Source organism: Haemaphysalis longicornis, unplaced genomic scaffold, assembly GCF_048455015.1.
Source record: "Haemaphysalis longicornis isolate Haplotype H1 unplaced genomic scaffold, Haemaphysalis longicornis Haplotype H1 scaffold_1, whole genome shotgun sequence".
NCBI lineage: Eukaryota > Metazoa > Arthropoda > Arachnida > Ixodida > Ixodidae > Haemaphysalis > Haemaphysalis longicornis.
Genome location: NW_027526203.1, coordinates 138080564 through 138106544, shown reverse-complemented (window position 1 = coordinate 138106544; position 25981 = coordinate 138080564). Strand labels below are relative to the sequence as shown.

At 47.7% G+C, this 25981-nt stretch overlaps 1 protein-coding gene across 1 annotated transcript in view; it reads left to right on the top strand.

The window, feature by feature from the left end:
* LOC144136972 (nose resistant to fluoxetine protein 6-like) overlaps positions 1-25981 on the top strand; it is a 187564-nt gene that overhangs the window by 52760 nt on the left and 108823 nt on the right. The window contains exons 3-5 of the mRNA XM_077669437.1: positions 384-495; positions 17578-17662; positions 23784-23866. Of these exons, the coding sequence (XP_077525563.1) occupies positions 384-495; positions 17578-17662; positions 23784-23866 (280 nt within the window). The remainder of the gene's footprint in view (positions 1-383; positions 496-17577; positions 17663-23783; positions 23867-25981) is intronic.

Sequence of the window (25981 nt, the reverse complement as noted above, 5' to 3'; positions counted from 1 at the left end):
ATATACGGGTTTCGATGGGACGTACAGCATGTGCATGCTTGTTTATGTCAAAAATGCTTTTAACGAATCTCTGGCAAGGTCCGTACTCGGATGCATATCACGTTCACCAAGGAGTGTGTAACCAATGTCAAGTGCGGCACTTTACAAACCCATTATGTTAGTTTTCAGAACCAAGGCTATCATCACACAAGTTATGCGAATTTAAACGACGGCAAAAAACTTCTAAATTACTTGTTCGGTGAAGTTATTTAAGCCACATTGCACTGGATAGCTTTCTTTCCCTTTTCTTCAAGAAATGTTGTAGCTTCCGCTCCGGTGTAGTTTGCAGTAAAATAGATTAGGCGAAGGGAAATCGGGTTCCATTGCTTCTCGGCCCTTCCCAGGCCGGCCGTCTCCTCCAGTACCGCCAGGAAAAGTGGGTTCCAGGTCTTCGTTGGGGAATCTGCGTTATCTCGGACTGCAGCCAAACAGAGCTGCAAATGGTCGCCCAAGCAAGTAAGTTCGTTTTGCAGCGACACGTGAGTTCACTGTAAATAGTGGTCTCTAAAAGATGCGGAAAGCAGAGTCGTGAGGCGTCACTGGGGCGCAACTACGCAGCGTGGCACAACGAACATCCCTGGCGTCTACCGCCTCACCAGCCTGTGCATATGGATTCTCGAGGAAGGGAATGCTGTCACAGTCATCACTTGTGTGCCTTCACGATTTCTTTTACAAGAGCATAAATAACCGTGTATTTTTTATGTGGGCATGAAAAGTCGAAATATTACTGTACTGACCCCGAATCTTCGTTTTTCCTCTCAATCATCAAGTTGACATAAAACGAGTGCTTATGTGTAAGGTGGCCCCGTTATCGCCTTTTAGCGAACTGTGAAGATTGATATTGATTTAAAAATGTTACATAAAGCAGGTAAGCTAAAACGTCTCCGAGATGGTCTTCCTCGCTTAACGCGCATCTCTACACTACAGGAAGAAGCTGGCCTTAACACGATAGATGAGTTGGTTCACCAGCGGCGACAGGCACGATCTCTTAAAGCGCAGGTGTACACATCTGTGGCTGCTTTAAGGTGGTATATGGGCCTCCAATCTAACACGCCGCCAGATCCCTCTCTAGAGCCCCCTCCTTGGACCCGAATATTAATTACTGACTGCAAGCCTCTGGGTCGGTCAAGCCGTGTTGCGCTGCAACTCTCATCCAGTGCTGACCAAGGTACGTTTTACGTCGACGCCAGTATTTCAGGAAGCCTTATTACCACAGCCGTCGTAAACCCAGCCATGCAGTTTTGTCAAACTTGCCATTACTACGCCCCTCAGAGGGCCCCGTCAGCACTTGCTGAGCTCAAAGCTATTTTCGACGCCTTGACGGCTATAGAGCTGCTGAGGCCAGACCAATCACAACCTGTCAACGTCTTTACAGATTCAATGCAAGCAGTCCGAGACCTCCGGAAAGTACTTCATCAAGTACCCATGTCCCAAACCATCCACGCGAAGGTTGCGGCCCTTAGTTTCAGAGTGAAGGTTACTTGGGCCCAGAGGACGTCGACCCCTGGACAACAGGCGGATGCGGCGACTCGTATACCTCCAACGACGCATCCACTGCCCTTATTTCTAGTTGACGCAATGTCAAAGTTGGCCACCGACAAAGAAGGCCTTTGGCGCTCCACACGCGCACTTATTCCACCGTGTGGATCAAACCTCCCTGGTGGGCCCACCCGCCGTGAGGAGGTGGCGCTACGAAGGATTCGCGTCGGTGCTAATCTTACACCAGCTGTCACCCACACTTGGCCCCCGGATCGACTGGCTCCGTTTGGCCGGACACGTCCATTTTGCAACACGTCGGCATCGACCGCAGACGTTCACCATCTTCTGCGGACTTGCCGTGGCCTCCAACGTTCCCGACAGCAAGTACTACATAGTGTGGGACTCAACCGAGGCCGGCCTCCCGACTACAGACGCTGGCTCTTTGGGCCGTATCACCGGAGCCTTTTAGACTTTCTTAGTGAAAACTTCCTGTCTACGTACATTTAAACACGCTCACCTCCAGTGTTTTATGCTGCAGAGCAAACTTTCGCAATTAAAAAGAAATGAAACCCAAATGTTTTCTTAGTACGCTTTGAAGGGGCCATGTGCATAATTTCTTGCAATGACAGGTGAAACGGGTTACATTAAGGCCAGGGAAAGGCGTTTAGGGTTCGTTTTCATGACAGGTAAAAATATGCAGTTAGAGTGTATTGGTTGTTACATGTGTTTTTAACACTAAAGGACAAGCGGTAATGGGACAGTATATTGCGTCTATTTGCACAAATTTTCAAATTAGGTTTCAAATTTTTCGTGGCTTTCTTACCGGAGCAACCTCTCTCTGGAACGCGGTGGCTCTGCCAGGCGGCTGTGTTAAAAAGCATCTTTAAAATGATGATAATACTATTACAAAGAATAACATTTCACCGCAGGCCTCACTGAAAAGCGGCAAAGCCGATCTCAGAACCGCAGAAATACAGAAAATGTTGAACCCATTGGCGCACATTATAAAACGCCTAACCAAGCAAAAAACGAAAAGGCTCATGCAGGCACAGATCATGAACTGGACCGTGGAACTGGATATGGTGCAGCCTGCCATACCACAAATTTCATCATCATCACCAGCCTATCTACGCCCACTGCAGGGCAAAGGCCTCTCCCATTATTCTCCAATTACCTCGGTCCTGTGCCAACTGTGACCAATTTATCCCCGCAAACTTCTTGATCTCATCTGCCAATCTAACTTTCTGCCGCCCCCTGCAACGCTTGCCTTCTCTAGGGATCCACTCTGTTACCCTTAATGACCAGCGGTTATCTTGCCTTCGCATTACATGCCCTGCCCACGTCCATTTCTTCTTCTTAATTTCTACTAATATGTCTTTAACACCAGTTTGCTCTCTGACCCACTCCGCTCTCTTCTTGTCCCTTAATGTTACGCCTATTATTTTCCGCTCCATTGCCCGCTGAGTCGTTCTCAATTTAAGTTGAACCCTCTTAGTGAGCCTCCAAGTTTCTGCCCCGTAGGTGAGTACCGGTAAGATGCAGCTGTCATACACTTTCTTCTTCAGCGACAATGGTAGGCTGCTATTCATTATCTGAGAATGTCTGCCATATGCACCCCACCCCATTCAGACCCTTCTAATTATCTCTGCCTCATGGTTGGGATCTGGGGTCACAACTTGGCCTAAGTAGATATATTCGCTTACCACTTCCACTGCCTCGCCACCTATCTCAAACTGCTGTGCTGTCCCGAGGTTATTGATCATTACTTTAGTTTTCTGCATATTAATTTTCAGGCCCACGGTTCTACTCTGTTCGCCCAGTGCGGAAAGCATGCTTTGCAATTCGTCCCCCGAGTTACTTAGCAAGGCAACGCCATCAGCAAATCTGAGGTTACTGATGTATTCTCCATTAACCCTTACTCCCACCTGTTCCCAATCCAACGTTCTGAATACTTCTTGTAAGCATGCTGTGAATAACATTGGAGAGATTGTGTCTCCTTGTCTGACATCCTTCCTTATAGGTATTTTACTGCTCTCCCTATGGAGGATGATGGTAGCTGTAGACCCACTGTAGATATCCTCTAGTATTCTTACATAATGCTCATCTACCCCCTGGTTCCGTAATGCCTGAATGACTGCTAGGGTTTCGACCACAAATTTACGTTCACACAAAAAAACGAATAAACATCAGCACGGCAGTATACGTGGCAGCTCCATACCTAGCAATTTTCACGGTTATTTAAAAGGTTCACAACTTTGGTCTTTATAACACCTTTGACAAAATCGGATAAGTTACTGTCCTAGCACAAAAGAGAAACTGGCACAAGCAAAATCGGGACGGGCCATCGCATAGTGTAGACATCCCTCAAGCGGAAGGAAGGACTAGACGCTTTGATGGACATGTCACTGATCCCGCGACACCCTGAAACATTCGCGTACCGAAAAATAGATCCAAACCTATATAACGACAGGCGACAAGCCGGGATAAATTCCTTCGTGTAAAATTGGAAAACAGCAAAAACACAATAAACACGGATGCCGGCGGAATATACAAATGACGAAAGCAACACATTGCCGTATTGGAAAACCCTGGTAATCCTTTTACGGCGTTACCCTCTTACATACAGCTACGGAAGAAACAAAAATTGGACCATACTCTTGGCAATCCAATGAGGAGAACTGATGCATCGAAGCATAAGCATCATGACAAGGTCTCAAAATGCCACTATGTAAATGCTTCGGAAAGATTGTCCCCCTCACAATCACTCAAGTTCACAATACCACATGGGCACCCTGACATGCCGTCCTGAAAGGAAGCGCTGCAGCCGACCAAGAAGCACACGAACTCCCATACCGTGATCCAAGCTGCCACGATTACTACGCTCCCCTCCCGGAAAACTCTGGCGAACGTCTCGTCATCCTAGGAAAAGGAACACAATCCTTTACCGCACAAGGGTGTCCCAACGCCCAAGAATCGCAAACTTTGCATAGGATAAACGAACGCATTTATCTACAAATCTAGAGAGGCGGGAAGGAGCTGCTGCATCCGAGGCTGTAGACGTGGGGTTTACCTTTTGAGTTCCATACAATCTGTTTTTCCCTTTTTTCCGAACTCGCACAATTTCTTACTCAATGAAGATTTTTCGTCTCTGTCTGTCTCTCTCTGTCTTTTGTAAAAAAAATTGGCGCAGCTTGCACTAGTGGTTTCATAACGCGAGGGACCCAGGTTAGATTCCGACAACGGGAAGCGTTTTAAGTGCGAATGCACTTCTTAAGCGACCCTGAACCTGCGTCCACCGGCGATGTCCGCGCACGTGGAGATGGGCGCGCGCTGCCTGGCCGCTGACATGGCACATACCCACGTGGGGGATTGGCCAGGAATCTCCTCGTCTTCCTTGGCAACGGGTGGAGATGGGCGCGCGCTGCCTGGCCGCTGACATGGCACATACCCACGTGGGGGATTGGCCAAGAATCGGGCGTGAGAAGGGCTAATGCACCCGCTTAAAGGAGTACTGACACGAAATTTCAAAGCTGAGATCCGCTCTAGCAATCAAGTACAACGACAACACAAATAGGTGTCTGTGAATAAATGCATCTTTCTTTCTTTGTAGTTGTGTGTGTGTGTGTGTGATCTCTCTTTCGCGAACATTACCGAACCGCGCAAATTCAACTCGTGCATTCGCACTTTCACATTCTTCCCCTCGGGGAAATGCGGGGAATTTTTCCCCTGGTTAATGTGTTCCTTTCTTGCGACAGCTCTGTTTAAATTTTTTCCCTTGTGACTAATTTGGGGGGTTAGGTTATCGCCTTTTTCCTTATTTCATTACTTATTTCCAACCTCCCAAACCCATGTGTGCATTTCCCTTCCTGTTTTGCAATGAGGCGGCTTCGGAATACGAGTTGGAATGGTTTTTGCACAGTATAGGCGTTGCTAGATTGATTTATTTTTTCGCTTAAAAATTAACTCATTTGGCTCTAATACATATGAAAATTCCTATCTGTTCTTTTTACTTGCCGGTGTTCTGCACTGCGTCCCAACACAACGTTTTTTTTATTTTCAATTTGCTGGAGATGATATTGTTTCCCGCCGCTGCTAACCCCGATACCGGTCGGGCTTTCGGGGTGGCCCAGTGGTTAGCTTGTCGGTTTCGCGGAGTAGAGGTCAAAGTTTCGATTTCCGGGACCTGTCTAACCGTATTTCTAGGCGCCCACTCGCCTGCTCGTGGGCTCCTTGCCTCCTCGCAACTTCCTCTCACACTTCTTGGCCTGGCATTTTCACCCTATGCACTTCGCCGATGAAGATAATTTTCCGCGAACGGTCCACGGCAAAACTGAAAGCTTAAACGTCTCCGCTGGTTAAAAGCAAAACGTTCAGTCGCGACACGACATTAGATAAAAGTTTCAGATGACATTTACGTTTGGGGCTTAATTAGGAGGTACGACGCGATAGCGTTACTTCGACGACAAGGGAGCGGCGTAGAACAAAAAAGTTGCTGCATTCACGATCCATGCGTCACGAGCAGTGAAGGTCAGATCAAGGGTTTTTAAGCGCCGTGGCGCCGAAGAAACAAGTCCTCTGCACTTCTGCAGCTTAAAATGTGAGCGTGAAAGGTTGCGACTGGCTGCGGGGTGTTGATCAGTTTTAGCCAGAAGGCGGAGGGTCACTGCTTCAAAGTGTTTATTCTCCAACGACTTGGGCGGACTGAATGGTTTTGCTTTTTTGCTAAGACAGGTAGAGAGGGAGAGAATACGTATGTTGAGGGAGAAATAGTTCGTGTTTAGGAAACTGGGGTAAACAGATGGTAGGGTAGCTCAAGATTGGAACCATAAGTCCTGGGCCCCATGTGCAGCAGCTGCTTTAATTGTTCTCTCTATCAACTTACTCTCATCTTGGGGTAACGAGCTGGTGAAAGCTCCCTCCCATGTCTCGGTAGGAGAGGAATGTGTAATGCTTGAGTTGTACTCCCCTTGGACATGAATAGGTTGCGTAGAATAGGGTGGATTTTTCCCCGAATTCAGCACAGCTTAAACTTAATGTCTGATGCCCCAACCGAAATCTTAGCCCACATACATTTGCAGATACTTGCGGTGGTTTATCCTCTAAGAGTTTTCGATTCATCGGCATTGGGACCCCCTTGTTGCACAAGGAAGGATAGTGTTCCTAGGTGTAGGACAAGGAGGCCTTCTTAGCGTCTTTTGGAGATCAGAGTGCGGTAGTCGTGTACCGTCGTCGCAAGCAGCACAGTATGCGAGTTCACGTGCCTCTTGGTCGGTGGCTGGTTATATCCAGACCCTTGTGGGACGTGTCTATGTGTCCAGGTGATGTTAAAGTTCTTCACTGTGGATGGCAGCATCTTTCCGAAGCTGTGAGGTATTCTGCCTTTAACCAACAACCTAATCACCTTTGAGAGTCTGTAATGATGTTTACTCTTTTATTAGATACACTCTCAAGTCGGATTGCCGAGAAGATGCCTCTAACTAGCGCTTCTTCATTTGTGTATGATGGAGTGTCATGCAGTCACAAAGATTGTCACAGTAGTAAAGTACTGCAATCGCTGCCTCTTACTTTTGTAGAATCCTAAGTGGATGCGTAGTGTGTTTATGTTTCTGTAACCTTCTTCCAATTAACTTGATCCTGCCATATCGCCTGTCCTTGCGTAGAAGTAGACCCATGTGTTTCCTAGAGGAGAGTCATGGCGTCCAGTAGCCTGTTTCCGGGGGGGGGGGGGCGTGGCTGTCTTTTAAATGGTGGCCCGTACCGATTTTGTTTTTCCAGCCGCTCCCTTGGCACTACGAGAGTGGTTTCTGTGACTTCCTCAAAGGCGCCATAAAAGACCCAACTGACCATCACCCGCTCCTGCCGTGCACTTCCCGGATCCATTACTTGCCTTTGAATTTTCTTATTTCTTCACTATAGACCCGTCTCTGCATGTGTATTCTGTTACTCTGGTGGTGCACTGGTTGTCAGTTCGTGTCACGGTAAAAAATGCTGTATCGAGGGTTACTTTATATGTCGTTTTTATGGTGGTGTTTATTTGACTATAATAAAGAAGACATACAATGTTTGCGTGATTACAGCAGCATACAGAATCAGCAGCTTGAGTAGCTGACATTGGCACACTCAACGAAAATAGGAACAGGTCATGTTACGCTTCTACACAAGTGCAAGCCAGAGGGCAGCGGGAAACATTCCAGAATGGGCGGTAACAGCACTGTCGGGCAGGGAATGGCCATCTGTAACTGTTTATAGAGAAAGGCGCTTGGAATGCGGATGTGCGCCGGGAGTATTTACCAATTTTCTTGTTATTTCTTCGTGTGGGTTTATACGTGGGGGGCTGAAGGTACTGATGGTGATCCGTTGCTACCTGCTGTCATACATTTTATTTTAAGAATGAATACAGAGAAAAGGTGCGCGGGAGTTTTAGACGGTCCCATGAGACAAAGACAAACGATAATATCACTACTATGGGAGTTACTAACAAAGCGCAAAATATACGATTTTGAATTGCCTCATACTTATAAGAGTTTCATAATGTGCGTCCCATACGAATGCGGCATACTCAAGAATTGTGCATACGCACGCAGCGCACTGGTTTTCTAGAGGCTTGGGGTGTTCGCATCTGAAAATTGCATACTGCACCCCAATGGGGCGTCCGAAAACAAATAGGGCTCGTAGATGATTCATCTACGATATAGTCAAACCTGGGAACCGGGTTGGGAACTGCCGGCATGTGCTTTCTCGGGAGAGAAGGAAACAGGCAGCGTCTTTTGCAGCTGCACCATTAAGAGGTGTATAACAAGGAGCGCTTAAGTGTGAGGGATTTATTTGTGTGCAATTGAGTTTCTTAAAACATTTTTCCGCAAACTTTAGTCATCGCTTAATAATCTTAATAATTTATTAGCTCTCAATGTTTAGTAGCATATTTTAATTATTATCTATACTTTTTTCGCGCAAACACAAACCGGTAGGAACTATGACGAACCACTTTTTTTTTTGTTCCGGTGTTGAACCTGAACGGAACTTTTATTTTTGGAACGAAACAGAAAACGACACCCGACACCCGGGTCTCAATTTCCTGCGAAGAAACGGTTCACTGGGTGTCTTTCCAGTGAAAGCGTAGGGTGTCATTCTGTACAAAAGAGGAGAGATGCTACATGCTTCTGCTGCAGTCTGTCTTTTGATCAACAAGTAGGGATTCGAAAATAGCCTTTTTTTACGGTCTTAACTACTTTCCGGGGCACCATTTGACGCTAGACGGCATGCTTTACTCCAGTTTTGCAAGAAATTTCTGAAATTCGGAACTACCAAACTGGGGACCTTTGTCCGTAATCACTTAAAACAGTTGACCACGGGGCGGTGACAAAAATCAGAAAACTTCGAAATGTTTTTTGCGCTGTTGCGCAGGACATCAGTTTCGCTTCCTCCAATTCCGAGTAGGGGTCAATCATGACCAAAGGGGCTTTGAATTTTTTAGATGCTAAGCATCTCATGCTCGGGGTTTGTCCCTCCCTCCCTTGTTGTCGTCCGCCGTCCACACTCTACTGCGCATTCGCGTCTCTTCAGCCCCGTCAGCGTTTGGGATGACGTCAGCACAGTCCACCATAAAAATTACGCCCACCTCCCCTCGCGGGAACCCTGGTGTGATGCGACGGTGAAGGGGGTTCCATTGGCGTCGCATCAAGCAATCGTCGGGTACGGCAAGAGAGCAAGCGCAAGCGCGGACGACCGTCGACTGAGAGACCAGCCGGAGCGCGGCACTCCGCTTCTATGCGCAGCGCGCCCGAAGGAGAGGAGACTGCGGAGAGAGAGAGTACTGCACATGCGCACAGTGCGGAGACGCGCGCAGCGCCGCGCGCGGCGCCACGCATAGCGCGACCGCAGATGTTGGGAGAGAGTGTTCGCTATCGGAGAGAGGAGAGGAGGCGAGCGGAAGAGAGACGCAGCTGTGCGGACGTGGACGACGGACGCACGCAGGACAGGGCCGCCGGCAAGAGATGCTCCTCTCAGCTTCGCATCTAAAAAGAAACAGTTCGTCGGCGTCCGGTTCTGATCCCACCACTCTCTGGCCGCAACGGGAGGTACGTGGCGCACTTCCCACTGCGCTACAAACCGAGACGAGAGCATCTGCTACGAACGCGCCTTATGTCCTTCACTCATTCAAACTACGTGAAGAAGCTACTGATACAACGAAGGCTCGCGAAGCTGAACGTCAACGGAAACGGCGAACTGAAAACTTTAGAGGAGGATGTTGAATTTCCTGCGGGAAAGCTGTTGCGGGAAGCGCCATGCGCCATGCAGCTCAACAAAGATGACGAAGAGGGCGGGCAGCGGGGTAGGAGCGTGAGCACGCAATAAAGAAAGACGAGAACCAGGAGGCGTTCGATCAAGTAACGCGGGTGTCGGTCTCTTTGCTGTCTCTACATTTCGCTACATTTCTGTGTCTCTACAGAGGGGTTCACACTACGTTCCCTTTCGTGCTCCGATAAATGAAACAACATAACGGCAACACAATGGAACCTACACGGAACCCCCATGATGCTTCACATCCTCCTCATGGTTCCCCACGGGAAGATGGTGTAATTTTTTGTAGATGCGAAAGCATCTTATGGTCTCGGCATGTCCCGCGTCGGCGTCCGCACTCACACTGCGCATGGGCAACTCTCCTCCTTACACCCACAGCTGCGCGATACTACACTATAAAAAAAAAGAAATAGTTAGCGGCGCCCGGTTTCGATCCCACGACTCTCTGGCCGCAACGGGAGGTACGCGGTGCTCTTCCCACTACGCTACAAATTATTTTTTTTTTCATATTTCAGGGAAAAAGTGAACTATCTGTGCGAGTTGTACGAAGTGGAAAATCATGACGCGGGAATTTTGCCAGTGCTTCAAAAATTGACATCATTTGATGTTTACAATAGTTTCCGCCAGCCAAAACATGGCAGACGCTTTTTATTACATCGCTGACTTGCAAAAATGTTAAAAAAAGGAAATAAAGACAAAAAAACTACACTACAAATTCGGGACAGGAGCAAGTGTTACGAACGCACCTTATGTCCTTGACACATTCAAACTACGTCAAGAAGCTACTGATACAACGAAGGCACGCGAAGCTGAACGTCAACGGAAACGACGAACTGAAAACTTTAGAGGAGGATGTTGAATTTCCCGTGGGAAAGCTGTGGCGGGAAGCGCCACGCGCCTTGCAGCTCAACCAACCCCGTCCGCAGCGCCTCTGATGCTGATTGTGGCAGGATGCCCTTAGGGATTGGCCAACCAAAGAATCCATGACGAGATAGGTTTGCGTTCAACCACCGTCATCATCTTGCCGTAGGGGAACCGCCGAAGAAGAAGAAGGAGAAGACAAAGCTGCGAAGAGGAGGGCGTGTACATTGCTCTCAGCCGGTGCACCAATGTCAACAACCTTTACCTCACCAACGCTGACGGAGACTACCGATTCTACCACAGAGACAACAGAGGCCTCGAGAACCACCGCCTACTCACCGTAACACAACAGTACTTGCGTGCCTTTGCCACCGGTGTGGACCCGGACGCGGAATTCTCTCTGGCGCTAGTAAAAACCAGATCACTCAACATAACGGCAACACAATGTAACCCCACGGAACCGCCCACGATGCTTCGCATCCTCATCAGGGTTTCCCACGGGAAGATGGTGTAATTTTTTACGAAGCCCATGTGTGCGCGTTCCCAGTTATTCAAACAGCACATCAACTGCGGAAATGGGAAGCTGAAATCGAAGGCCGGGTGCTGCCACACATTTCACATTTCTTTACGCGCTCTTCAAGGTCTTTGTCGATGTTGCCACCACAACACCTCCAACCAGCATCATCATTTTGTTAATGTCTCGGTGGCTTCGTGCAGTAGGTCTAAGACATTCTTCCGTAAAGAACCGATAAAGGCTACGCAGTTGTTTTAAAGACAGTTAATTTCTAAAGAAACTATTATCGTGGTATAAAATTTGGATCTCTAGAGCTTTTTCGACCGCTTTAGGCCAGCCCGGCAAAGCCATTCCGCGAACCATTCTGAGTCCGTTCTCTTTATTAGTTTCTTTGGCTACTTCTTTAGCCGTGGGTGGTATGTCTGTAAGGTGTAAAAAATATTTCGCAGACTCGTCAGTAGACACTGGGCCTATGGTAACCATGACGACCCATTTGCATCTCCAGGCGAGCCGCCCTTCCGGTACTAATCCTATGCTGATTACTAGCGAGCAGGGTTAACCAGCGGTACAACCTTAATGGTTCTATAGAATTTGGTTGTTTATTTGGGTCGAAAATGTATAACAACGGTTGATGGTCTTTCAAGTTGGTGTTTGAAGTAAGCAGTCGTCTACAGAGGTATCTATGACATTTCTGCATCCCAAACAGAATTGCAAGCCCATCTCTTACAATGTCCGCATTACTTGTTTCTGCTGTAGCGAACGTTCCACAAGCGTGCGCCACCATTGAACACATCAGTGGTAACGACAGCCACGCCATTGGCGCACGCATCACACGTGAGCCTTGGTGGTTTTGCTGCGTCGTACAGTTCAAGTACTCCATTGCTGCAGGGAGCTCTTCGCAACAGTGGAAGCTTTCTTGGAATTTTTGGGACCAGTTTCATTCATTTTCTTTTATTAGATTATGGATCTGCTTTCCACCACTTTGCAAAAGAATTGGGCTTCGAACACGTAACATCAAGAGCCAGGTTTCCGCAAAGAAGTTACTTCATTGAGGCAGCCGCGTGGATCTTAAACAAGAGCCTACAGATAACTGGTGGCACTTATGTTGCTCTTCAGGCTCACAGAGTTACGGTACTTGCAAATAGCTTTAACCCTGCCGATTTATTAATTGGACGTCGTCTGAGAACGTCTCAACTGGCAGCGTGGACTTCGCTAGACCGCGCGGTGGTCGACAAGCAAGCACTCCAGACGTGAGAACTGCGCCGAGCAGCAGAGCTGGGGAGAAGCCATTACAAAAGCCACAGTCCTCGGATACTCCGAGATATAGAGCCAAAGAAAACGGTGTGGACATGAAAAAAACAAGGCACTTTCACCGCTGGGGTCTCTGTGGTCTTACATTATGAATATATACACAGACCAATTGACAAGGAACAGAATCCACTGTGCCCCACTCCCTGCAGTTGAAGTCCAACACTCGTCGAATGAACCAACACCCTGCGAGCGTCGTAAGACGCAAGGATGGATAAGGTTGGAGGGGTACCGAGCCAAGACGTTCAAATTCCACCCGGAAGAAATGAGGCCCAGGAAACTCATCCTCCCAACAAGGCTACAAGACACGAAGGTGACGCGTTGGCAAGCCGGTCCATCGCCTGTAAAAGGAAGGCTGTGAGTGAGGAGATGGGCTGTTTGTTTACTGCTTAGACGCAATAAAATGCTGAGCCGACGGCGGGAAGCCGGGGAGGTGCGGGCCTGGGCGGCCCGACGAAGTAATAACGAGGGCGCGATACCGAGTAGGAGAATTGAAAAATAAACACGCTTAGACTGAACGCAAAACGTGTCGGTTATCCGTGTCTCGCGCTCCATAAACACTACAGTCGGTAAAGTGATGAGCAACATTCAAGCTTGAACCTACAAATAATGTATAAGGAACTAGTGCCGAGTTCTGGATACCGTAACTCTGCTGGTAGACGCAATGCACCTTTCTGTTACTCCAGGTGATTCACTATGCTTATTGTAGGTATGTGATCCTGTGACCGCTCACAGCTTTGGCAGCCAGTACGGCCAAAAGGTTTACCGTTTCAGGGCAATAGAAGCGACGACTGCGTGGGTACAGATGACTTTTGGACATCTGGACGGCTTAGTCTTGTGAAGGCGATTCATCTTTTCAGTTGAATGGCTGCTTATGTGGAGAACACAAAGTGGGGATGAGAAATAATAGAAATGGGTGTATAATACTACACAGGAAAATGTTATGGTCAGGTGAGGCTCGCCATAGAAATTTGATAGAGCACCACGACCCCTCGCAACTGAAGGAACGGTGTTGGCTCTGGTTTATGAAGTGCATGTTGGCTCTGACCTCTCTGTGTTTCTGCACCAAGGAAATAAGGGTAGGACAAAGTATCGCCAAAGTGCACGTGGCTCATCTATAATTACCTTCGTATTGTACCATCGATGTGGGTAATTAGGCCTAGTAAAACAGGCACGGGGGCAGGAGATGCACATCAAATTGACTCACGATTTCCCGCTACGATACGGCGTGTGAAGGGCGGAGTTATCAAACTTTACGTGACATAAGCTTTCCGCTTTTCATCAACTGGGGGATGTAAAAGCGGCGGCACTTGTATTTGGAAGTCCCCATCCCACAGCTGCCCGTGCAAGCATCCCACTCAGCTGTTGAGTGCGCTCACATCAAGAGCGATACTTCAAGGGCACATTTACTATGTACACCGTCATTGCAAGGACAATCTGAATGTAGTAACTCTAGCTTGCCGCCCGGATGCACACAGGGTCTATTCACATGACTGCAGTGGCCACATCAAAGCACGGGCTTCGTTCCTGTGATAAGCACAGCGGCGCGTTGATGCATGTGTAGAGGGCGACCCTCTGGTAGGGGGTTGAAGGGCGTTTATTTGCAGGAGTAGAAGCCAGACGAGCATAGGTCCAACCATCCAGAAGATTGGCGATATCACGCGCAGAGCACCTTCTGCCGCACTTATTCCTCCGCTGCTACAAGCCTGCGCGCATATCCTTGTGGCTGGATTGCACATGATCACGTGGTAGTCTCCGATCGTGTGTCCTAAACCCTAATGGGCTGATGGTGCAATGGGAGCTGCTCATTAGTCTTGATACATATGCTATTGCTGATGATAATGCGACTTGTAGCATATATGATACAGAGCGCAAAACTGGTGGTTGCAAACTTCGTCCTTTGTTGCTGGCTCGATTCTTCAGCAGATCTATCGATGCCGTCGTGTTGTAGACCCTTTGGAGGCGTCGTTCAAATCAGTGCTCTCACCTGCGGAGCTCTCCGGGGAGAGCTGTCTCAACACGCCGGCTTTACTCGTCAGTTGGCTCACGGAAGCACACCACGCGAAGAGAGCGCTAACATCTCGACGCTTCACTTGCATGATTGATCGTATGAGCCACCGCCTACGGCAACGTATCGTGCGGGCAACATCTACTCTGGAAGAAAGTCGGTCGCCAAACACCGAATGCTATTTCGCTTTAGGCGCCTCCAGCGATTTCCGAATACCTGGCCGTCGTTTAAATAAAGAGGGAGACGCATACCCGCAACTAAAATGGGCAAATAAAATTTAGTCACTCCCCCACTAACTCACCGCAGCGCAACAGCGCCCTTCCTTCCCGTGCAAAGCAAAAAAAAGCAAAACAAAAGAACATGGCCCATAACAGCTATAAAGTAAGTGACCAGTAGATTTTGTCACGGGACGTTTGCTCAAGACGTCACGACAAGAACTTGTTTACGTGCAAATAGGGCATCCCTTGCAGAGAAATAAGGAAAGTTGGCCGCTTCTTCTACTTTTTGATGATGTGATAACGAAACCCACAAGAAGCTTGGGAAGGCAATCCAAGATGAGGATGTTGATGATGGGGCCGGTAATTACGTTCATTTTCTCCAGCGTCATTGCTTAAGTTAGCACCACAAGTTACGAGATTTCAGGTATTTCCAAAGCGAGTCAGCTAAGAGCCCAGTAAAACTAAATAGTGCTCGCGCGCGACTCCGCACAGAATCGTGTAAGAATAAATAGGGTATTTAAAAACAACCTCTCACCACCACAAATTATTAATATACTACTAGATAGTCTGCACTGAAGTCTTAACAGGTAAAATGCCACTCGGTGTATGCTTATAAGAGTCAGCGCACATGCTTCCCAGTTTCAGTCAGTATAAAACAGTTTGTCGCAGTGGTTGATCACTGGGGGCTGGGGCTTCTCCCTCTGAGGCACCTGCTCCCACATCATTGCATTCCCCTCTCGTGCCAACCTTCGCAGCTCGCTGTTTTCTGTCATGCAGGCAAGCGTAACTTAATATCGTTTGCTGATGCGTCGAGGCTGGGTGGCACGGCGCGCTGTGTCGGGAGCGTTCAAGTCTAAAGGAGCGGGTTTTCGTAACGTCGTGGCGTACGCGCACCTTACGTTCCGACCTCGGCCGCCGCATCACGGCGCGCACGCTGCCGTCGACGATAAAGTAGACTTATTAAGCCGTTGAGCACGCTCCCACATGATACGCGTGTGATGGATGCGCTACCGTGTATCTTCGCTGGCTGCTCTACAGAGATTTCCTCATTGCTGATTAAGGTAATGGTATCGCGTTGCACGCAAAAGAAAATCCCTAATAAGCGTCCTCCAATTCTTTCTGTATTCTTGTTTTGTTTGTTTTACATTATTACCTTTTGGGCTGTGCTCTAAGTAGACCTTTAAATTTTGTTCATATATTTCACTTTTGGTCTTGTTCTTTTTTCTGAGACTGAAAACTCGTTCGAGATTTGTCGATCATTACCATACTTCGACAAAGATTTGTTTTATTTGTCTCTGTTTTTGATCCTCTGCTATATCGCGTTCATTGGCATTACAGCGACTGTTATAACACATTTAAATCCTAAAACCGGAAAGTATTATTTTCTTCGTATACGAGGCATTCCAATGTTGCTGGCGTTCTGCTACTGTGCAAAGAAAGTTGCTGCCTTGTCACAGCATTCTCAGAGGGATTTTATACAATTGTTATTACTATAGTTGTACGTTTTTGTCATAAGTGGAAAACTGGAGTACTTTTTGAAGAAGATGGCTCTACCGCTGATTTTAGACCCGCGGAAGAGCGTCAAAAGTTCAATGGTTTGAACGCCTATTCATCTTAGTTACGGTAATGAAAGATATAGCACAGATGTACAAGCTATTTAGCAGTCAATCTTGAACTGGCTGTTTGAGACTGCGTATTACAACGAATGCTGCATCCCTTTGCTGCATTGTACAGCGCTTGTGAAAATGTGGAGTGCATTTGAATTCCCGACCGCTGCATACGTCTGCTTGTTAAATGCGTTACCTAAAATCAGAACGACTGCCATAAGCTCCAAAAATATACAACCGACAATATTACCAACGCAGGTATCAACAGTCCTAAACGATACAATATTAAGAGATAAGAACAATGAGAGACTGTTCAGCTCATCTCCACAAGGGAGAAACAATTGACGTCAGTCTGGATAACGGAACCGCCCCAGGTATTCAAGAAATCCCCAGTGACAGCTGAAGCAGGAAAGGATGATCATTCTACGTCTTCCATTCAAAACCCATCTCCCGCATCATTAAAGTCATCTCTCTCTTTCTCTCTCTCAAAATTTTTGCAGAGTACTCTGCTCTGGCAAACGGTGCCTAATTTGTCTTGTGCTTTGTCTTAAAAAGCGAGATTTGTAGTGTCTTCTGAAGATTTGCTGCTTCCATCGTACGTTTTAAAATGATTTTATCACCTCGCTCTACTCCAAGTGAAATATGGCAAAATTGCGCAGTATTTGTTAACTTGCGATCTCGATAGGAATTTTTCCAGAAAATTCACATTGGAACCCGAGTAAACCATGGATTAAAAAATGGGCCTCTAAAAATTACGTACACAAAATTCACAAAACCTTCTTTTAAAAATGGGGCTCATGGCTGTTAATCGCCCACCTCTTTTCATGTTTATATTGCAGTATAAATTGTTTATTATTGCAATCAACAGGGAACTCACAATTAAAAGCTTCACAATGAGGGGCCAAAGCTAGGCATAGACAGCGGGCAGAAGTTTTGTCTGAATCCTACGATAATTGGCCTGCGAAAGCTCAATCTTTTATCTGGGCACACAAAAATCAAGCTGCGAAGACTAAAACGTCTGTTGTAAAGCCTGCATAATAGTTAAGTTCCTGCTGCTGTTTCTGGTGCTGCTGCTTTTTCGTAAAATATAAAGGTGTGACTTTTTTTCGCAGCGGACTGACTGGTTGCATTAGCTGCCGTTCGTGAAGAAGGCGTTGCAAAGCAAGAGAGTTTATACGTTAAGAGAGGGAGATCACACGACTAGAGATGCTGTGGTAACGGCTTCTTGCCCGTTTTTCCCAGTTGCCGGAGATGCAGCACTGCCCGAGGTGAAGTACTGCACGACAGGACTCCCATCGACCCCTACCACATCCCAGGTCATTGTTGCGTGAGTTTTCTCTGGAAACAAAAATTCCTGCCTCAAACCAGGGACTGCGCTCTTGCAGGATACAAAGCACGCGAAAATGCTTCCTCGCTTAATCATGCACGATTGGGGGTGTACAAGCACATGCACCCACGCATTTCCCCCATGCACAGACATGCCCACTCGAACGCCTACCCATACAGACTACCTAGTGCATGCGGAGTGGTTAGTGGAAATTGTGCGTCCCGCGGGAAAATACTGTGCGACGTACATGCGCACAGCACGGACAGATGATCGGAGTTGTGACCAGAAGCCAATGGGTGCAAAGCATAGAGACTCGTATATTTGATGAAGTTGACACGACCGGTTTGACACGACAGGAGAATAACTGGCTGAACGACGGGTAGTTAGATATGAAACGAATCAACAAAATGGGCGAATTCATCATTGTGTCGAATGCTTCCGCGTTGTGTAGTCAGGTGAACAAGGCGAAAATATTAAGGTCTCCTTTTCATGTTTACTCTTGGAATGCGAAGTATGCATCGAAACGAGTTAATGAAGGCATAACAAATGGAATCTACATTGTACACCCGAAGAAGGCTAGAAGCGCATTGTTACCCTGCAAGGGAGCAGTCCGAACAGTGCAATGACGATTTTTGGCCGAGATTGGCTTCTGTTATAGGCTTAAGTCCCGAAGTCCTCACCTTGTCCCGGAACAACATTCTTACGCAGCCTCAACGAATGATGCTGTGAATTGTTCGCGTTACCTACCGTTGATGAAAGAAATAGTCCTCAAGGTCTGAGTTGCTTATCGTTAAGTTCATGCCACAAAAGACAGCGGTTATTCATTCTTGCCAGTGGGCAATGAGAGAACTTACGTGTGTACCCCCAAAAATAGCGATGGCTTTCAACGTGCCTGTGACTACTTCAGTGGACACATGAAATATGAACTCGTTACCCCGGCATTGGGCAGGAGCTACTTGAGCTTACCCAGCCCCAACCTGACACTGAACTCAATAAAAAGGCATTGAAAGGTGTGTTGTCGTTGCGCTTGAAGGGAGCTTTATGCGCAATGCGGGCGCGAGGCTCAGTTTTTGGGCGTGCCTGAAGGATATCATATGTCATCCACGTCCCCGGGAGCAGTACCTTATAAGAGCTGGTGCATAGGGGCAAACGTTTGGACAATAAACCAATGAGGCAAGAAGACTTCCAAGGAAGGACTACAATAGGCTTTACTGATAGCGACCTGCCCACAGCTGCCGGCGACAACGGCAGCCAGCGTGCCGAAGAATTGCCGTGTTTGGAAAGCGTGCTCCATCAGGTGGTGCAATATTTAATCCATAACCTCGCTAGTTTCACTTCGCTCGCTTTGCGACCTGCGACTGCTCGCATAAAATGTAGCGGTCGTACCAATCAATACCGATTGTACCGATCAGTAAATATAAAACTGTCCAGTACCGAGACATTACGCGTGAGTCTAGAATCTCTTCCTATCTATGCAAACGTCAACATGCACTAGTAAACACACTGCAGCCATATCTGCTTGGTCGTCTAGCATTCTTGATTTTCGAGCATTTCACTTCATTTAAACATCGGGAAACTTTATCGGCTTAGGCTTTACGTTGGGAAGCTGTTTTTGTGAAGCTCTTCGATGCACGTGCAATAGTTCACAAGGAAGGCTTAAACTTGTATAAAGCAGCTCCTACATGCGGGCCATCCTGTGCTTGGAAGCGCCATTCTCGCGCGAAAACAGACTGTTTATCCAGTGATGGTAGCGCTAAACGACGGCAACCTCTTAAACAGCTGCGGCGTTTTACCAAAACTGGAGTCACTCTTGTAGGAGCTCACTTGGGGTAACTAATAACCACAACAAATGACAAAGTTGGCATGAGAGCCGTCCACGAAGAATGCGTTCGGTGACAACAGCGGTCATCTTCGGGATGTCTTTTTGACCCATTCCGCCAATACCGAAGCGGTGAGAACCGGGTGAAAGAAAATTGCCTTTGCTGTGCTGCTTCCGGTTTCGCTCAGGTGTACGCAACAGATATCATCGCGTACGATAGTGCAATGCAAGTACGATGCAAAAACGCTGCAAGAGGTCCTTCAGGATATTCCTACGCGAAAGCGTTTCTTTTGGCTAGGTTTGTCGCCGGTCCTTCAGTCGATTCCTCCACAGTCGATTCCTCCACAGCCGATTCCTTCACTGAGAGATAAATTCCGAATGGACGCTCCTTATTTTGTGTTTATGGTTATACTTGTGCTATTAAACACGTCGTAAACGCCAACGGGAATTGATTTTTTTCTGGTGCACTATATAGAACAGTTCTCGCGGTGTGGTTCTTCGTGTTTATTTCTTCTGATCCATGCTATGGCACAAACATTTTTTCATTATTTCTGACGTGCGCGCTCTTTGAGACACGTGGAACGCTATGAAACGTGTAGCGAATGGTTAGCAGCCATAGATGCTTTTTTGAAACGATTTACGTGTGGCTGCGCGTTCGGTGGACACCGTTTGGTGCTTGCTTTCAGAATTCGCGTTATAGAGACTTTTATTTCACCCAACTGTCGAGGCCACAGAAGGTGTGCACTTCCCGCAGGGGAAATCGGCAAAGACTGATCGCAAGACACATAGAAAAACACAAATTAACAACTACGGCAGGCCGCTTAAACGATTATACAACGGAGAAATAGGTATTAAGTGCAGCGCAACCCGGTGCAGTGCGTCGGAAGGAATTTAAAAATGCCAAACAAGCACTAACTAATTCGGCACGTCTAATCGCCGAGAATAGCTAGGTCGCTATCTATATAGCCTATGCTGGGAAGCACCAGGGAGCCCTGATTCAACTACACATGCTCGTGACGGGGCTGGTAACAAATTTTATAGCCAGCTGTAAGGGCGCTGCACCGTATACCAGCTAGCATGCGCGCATGGTCCTCCGCGCGAACAATAGCGTCCACTGCATTCTCCATGGATGGGACGATCACAGTAACAAGCAAAGTATCCAACGGCTAGAGGTGGGGGCTCCCAGTTATGTTGTAAAGTGGGAGGAGCCTGCAATATTTCGACGGAAGAGTTTGTAAACAAATGCAACGAGGGACAGAGCGACATTGATGTCTAGGTGGTCGGTCAAAACGCACAGTCATAGACAAATGAGATGCGAACATGAAAATATGAATCAGAACACACAAATAGCGCGCTTTCTTTTCACGCAGGTCCAGTTGACGCGTGGCTTAATTGTAGTAACAAATTTGGAAAATGTGGCCTCCAAACGCACCAATAGCGTGCCAGTATTTGACATCCACGAAGAGTATATTTCAGTGAGGTGTGTTTTGGCTGATATTTTCGTGTTCGCATTACATTTGTCTATGACTGCGCATTCACGTCATGTCCGTGAGTGTTGCGTTTAACTTGGGCCCGAGATTATTATTTTGGAGTGTTATATCGTTGGAATACAAGCTGCACTGAGCAACAACGAACGATGTCATTCATACCACGGGACAAGAAAGAACGGCAGCGTTTGTGAGACATTTCTAGCGTGAAGGATGATATTACACTGAGAGCCATCCACGACGTCATCAGCGCAGCTGGTTGGCAGTGAGTTCCTTTTTCTGCGTGCGGATCGCTTAACAATTCCCCAATACTCTCACATCAGGGTTCTCGTTCTCAAAAGCCAGAGTAATGCCAAAGGAACTGTGATCATTCGAAAGCTGCTAGATCAAGGGACACAGGTGATTCATATGCTACACCGCATAGCCAGTCGGTACAGGGGGATGCGAGAGGCCGACTTTGTGCGACTTAGCGCAGCGCTCATCGACTCCCGTATATTTTATCCCCTCCCAAATCAAAATTCTACGAATACGGAACTCGAAGGCATAAATGTAGTTCGAAAGAAGGCCTTAAAGGAAGCACTGGGAGTGCCGCAATATACATCGACACAAGCGATCAAGGCCACGGCAGTCCCCAACACACTGGAGGAGCTCCCAAGTGGGCAGCGCCTACGATAGTTCCACCGACTCCGTAGCAACGAGCAAGGCAGTGCGATCCTGCGTGAACTCGGCTACTCTACGGACCCACCACCATCCGCATCGCAGGAAGAAAGATGCCTCTCCCTTGAACACCGAGCACGCATCACCATCGCTCCCCTGCCAAAGAACATGAACCCCGACCGGCATGCTGAACGGCACACCAGGACCAACATCCTCTCGAAAACGCCGCAGCGCCTCGGCCCCATCACGGACGTTCACTACGTTGAAGCACATCCTGGGGAATATGAGGGAGGCATCACGGCTGTCGTCGGACCCCTAAACTACGAACACGTCCTGATCGAACCAGACGTACATGCTATCGACAACCTATTAACTCGAGCTATTGCACAAGCCGTGTACGCCGCTACCACCCACATAGTTCGTCCGCAAACACCCATCATCATCGTCACCGATTCGCAAGCCGCCTGCAGGCAATTGATCAGAAATGACCTGCATCACCGCACAGCCCGCGTCATCAAAGACGTACTAGACTACAAAACGCACACGTTCCACATTATTTGGACTCCTGGGCACGAGGGTTTAGCAGGAAATAAGCGGACACATACGCTCGCCCGAGCAAATATTTACCGGCACCTGACCAGCTCTCGTCAAGCTTAAGCCATGCACAGCCGTCTTTCAGCCCGTGCGAATACCTCCAGTCTTTTCGTACGCAGCGCAAAGTACATCCCTCCCCATATCGTACACTCAGAAGGCGGCAGTCCGTCCTCCTCCGACAGATACAGACTAGCACATTACCCAGTGAACATCTTACACACAGCTTTCCAAATTTACGCGGCACCCCTGCTTGCTCGTTCAGCGGAGGGTACCCAAACATATTCCACAAAGTATGGGCCTGTGATCGACATCCAAAACTGACCCGCATCCGGAATCCAACTCTGGCATCCTGGGAGGCTAGTCTGGCTAACCCCAGTGCTGCGACACAGCTCCTGCGGACGTCCATAGCGGAGAAAGCCATGGCCACAGCTTCCCAAGACGGCGCCCTGGACTAAGGGTGCTTAGGAAAATAAAGTTTGCTTCCTTCCTTCCTACTGGTCCTACAACCTACCTGGGTCGAGATGTGAACGTTAGAGTTGGCTTGAACTGCCGCATCCCAGACGCATGAACTGTCCAGTAGATGGGCTCACGTGCTACAGCTGGCCAACAGGTAAGACAGCTGGCGTTTTGTGGAGCTGACAAGGATTCTCGGAAACGTAACAGCTTAGCGGTGCTGTGGAAACCCAGCTGGAAAAATTATGCCGCAAGCGGAGCATGCGTATGGGCAGCGACGAGGTGGCTTTGGTTAGGGAGGTTGAGAGAGTGTTGGTTAAGCCTGTCAGCGCAGGTTCTTCGGTTACCACAGGGGAGTCTTTGCCATTGAGACCAAGCTGTTATCTGTGCAGAACACTCTAATAAAAGGGATTGAGCTGAGATATGGGTTATAAAAGCTTGTGAAACGAAGGGTCTGGATGGCGGTTTGGAAATATTCCTTGCACAGGTCCCGTCAACATCGCACGAGTGACAGCTTTAAGGCACATGTAAACCGTCGGCACACGGAAAGTGTTCCTGACCTCGTCCTTCACAGTTTGTCCAACAAGATTTGGCGGTAACTCGCAGTCGCTCGCCGGAGAAAGCACCTGAATGTAAGAAGGAGAAACCAGCGATTATACAATTCATTTATTGTGTCAACAATAGGTTCAAAAACGTTGTGGGAGAGCAGTGGTACGTTTGTGTTCTCGGCTGCCAGTAATTTTGGCAAGCTGTATGCCCTAGTGGATGATGATGCGCCTTCCTGTAGCAGAAGCGAAAAACCACGTGCGACCCTTGACTGGAAACACGGTCGACACGACTTGGATTAGCTTTTCATGGGGGGACTGGTCGCCTCTTTCGTCTTTATACTGCTTAAGTCCCGTCATATTGCAGGAATTCGTGGAACACAACCTGGGATATTGGAACATTGAAATTAGGCAATACGCACATTTGAAAATGTGTGGACATGTAATATTTGAAATTTCAGTTATTACCGGTCACTATATATCTTCATGTTGTGGATTAATTCGTATGTGAGCATTTACTTACTCAAAGCAGTCGGAGTACAGCAGTATGATGCACGCTTTCGTAGGGCTCTCTTTGGCATTCTCGTTGTCCTGATGGTTGCTGGCAGCATGGTCGACCTCTACTCTTCCGACGTCAGCAAGAAGACCGGTGAGTGCACATTGCCACCCCCTCATTATAAAACACACCAATATCTAACGCTGAGTATTGCCTAAAGGAACAGTGAAGTGAATTTGTCAAGCACCTAGTTTTGCTTGAACTGCGTAGACGGGCACAAATAAACATAATTTTCATGGTTTATGCGGTCGATAAGGTGTTATTTAGGTTATAAAGCCCAAAAAAAAGAAAAACCGCCGTGCACGGTCTTCGGAGTCCGCACCAACTTAAGCAGTGACGTACATACATGGTGCTACGTGATTGGACGATGTCCAAGCTTACAATTCAAACGAGTTTACGTTTCGGTTCCTTCCAATAACATGCTTGGCACCCGACGTTATCGTTGGCTGGGCATTCTCAGTATCTCAGTAATTGGCGTACTGCGCTTCTGCCATGTTTCCGGCTGTAAATGCGTGAGATAAGCCAACCAGCACTGCTTCAAATCGCAACAATCACTAGCTGCGGCGGACGCAGTGGATGAATGCCCTCACGTCACCGGAGCCGCTCAAATGTGATGCGCTTTTCCCCCACCTTGGGAGCTTGCCAGGCTCGTACCTGCATCGTAAGAAGCGTGTTCGCACCAGTCCAAGGGTCGGCTGATTCGGTACTGTACTGTTCGGTATAAGCAGCGAAGCAGTCGCTGCTTATGGCAACACTCCTCCAACGAGAAATCGCCAGCAGCGCGTCAGTGTCAGTCTGCACGCGTTTTGCGAACTCGCTCGTTGGTAAATGAACGCTACAGCGCAAAAATTGTGAATGCAGTATAGAAAACATTGCCCAAAAACAAATAAATCAACTTAAATAAACACAATCATGCCCTATCGGGGATTCCAACTTGCTAACTGCTTAACAATATGGCTAGTGCTCCAGACAACTCTGCCATAAGCCAGCGCTGCCAGGGGTGGAACTTTGAAGTATATAATGTATAGCCAGTTTAAATTTTTATTTAGTTTTAGCATTACAAGCAGCTTACATGACTATTTCTTAAATAGCGCTCTTGCAGTAAGCGTCACCCAAACGCGGAAAAGCGTCGTCGGGCTGCTGACCGCTGCGCTAGTTCACCCAACAAAAAAAGTGACCCGCCGCGGTGGCTCAGTGGCTAAGGTGTTGTGCTGCTGAGCATGAGGATGTGGGTTCGATTCCCGGCCGCGGCGGCCGGTTTTCTGATGGAGGCGAAAAGCACAAACGCCCGTGTGTTCGAGATTTTGCCGCACGTTAAAGATCCCCAGGTGGTCAAAATTCATCCGGACGCCTCCACTACGGTGCGCTCATCGCCTGCGTTGCGTCGGTGCGTTAAACCCTACAATCAATGAGAGAAAAAAATGCTTCCTGCACGTTAGTTTTACGCAGTACAATAAAGATTCAATTCATTTTGATTAATTAGTACCTATATCAACTTCGCGGACCCTTCTGCGGCCTTGAAATGGCCTTAGATTTTTCTACTACCGTACGAGTAAGCGAAGCGTTGCATGTGCGCTTGTGTGAAGCTACTTTAACTTTGAGCTCGATACAGTCTACAAATTAACAAATTAAAGGTACATTCTTCCAAGCACAAACACCTCACGGCTTACTTTCAGCTTAGCGAACGAACTTCCACGACCCGCCGGCGACCGGACGACTTAACGCTTGGCCGACTGATTCTGTAGCAGGATCGGCGAGCGTGGAGTTGCGCAGTCAAGCCAAGCCATCTCGTGTTGGCATCGTACGAATCGTTATAGGAAATCGGCAAGGAGGTTGTAAAGAGGAGGACAGCATTTTAGAATAGATTTTTCTACTGAATAAAGTCGCGTAAACGCGAGCGAGAGTCCTCCAAACATGGCCTTCTCTCCAGGCTACAATTTGCGCTAGTAATACCACGATGTTCACAAATCACTTCAGTGTCCCTTTAAGTGAGGGCATCGTAGTCGTTACATGTTTTTTGAGGGAGTTACCTCTCTTGAATACCCACACTACTAACATCTTCTTGACCAAATAAATATATCAGAATAAGTATGGAAATAATTGTAAGCATGTGATATCCAGGTCATTCATCCCAGTGTAGCAAACCGGTGGACTTCAAAAAAAAAAAATAGACCGATGCCTAACTGTGCACATAAATATTCACTATGT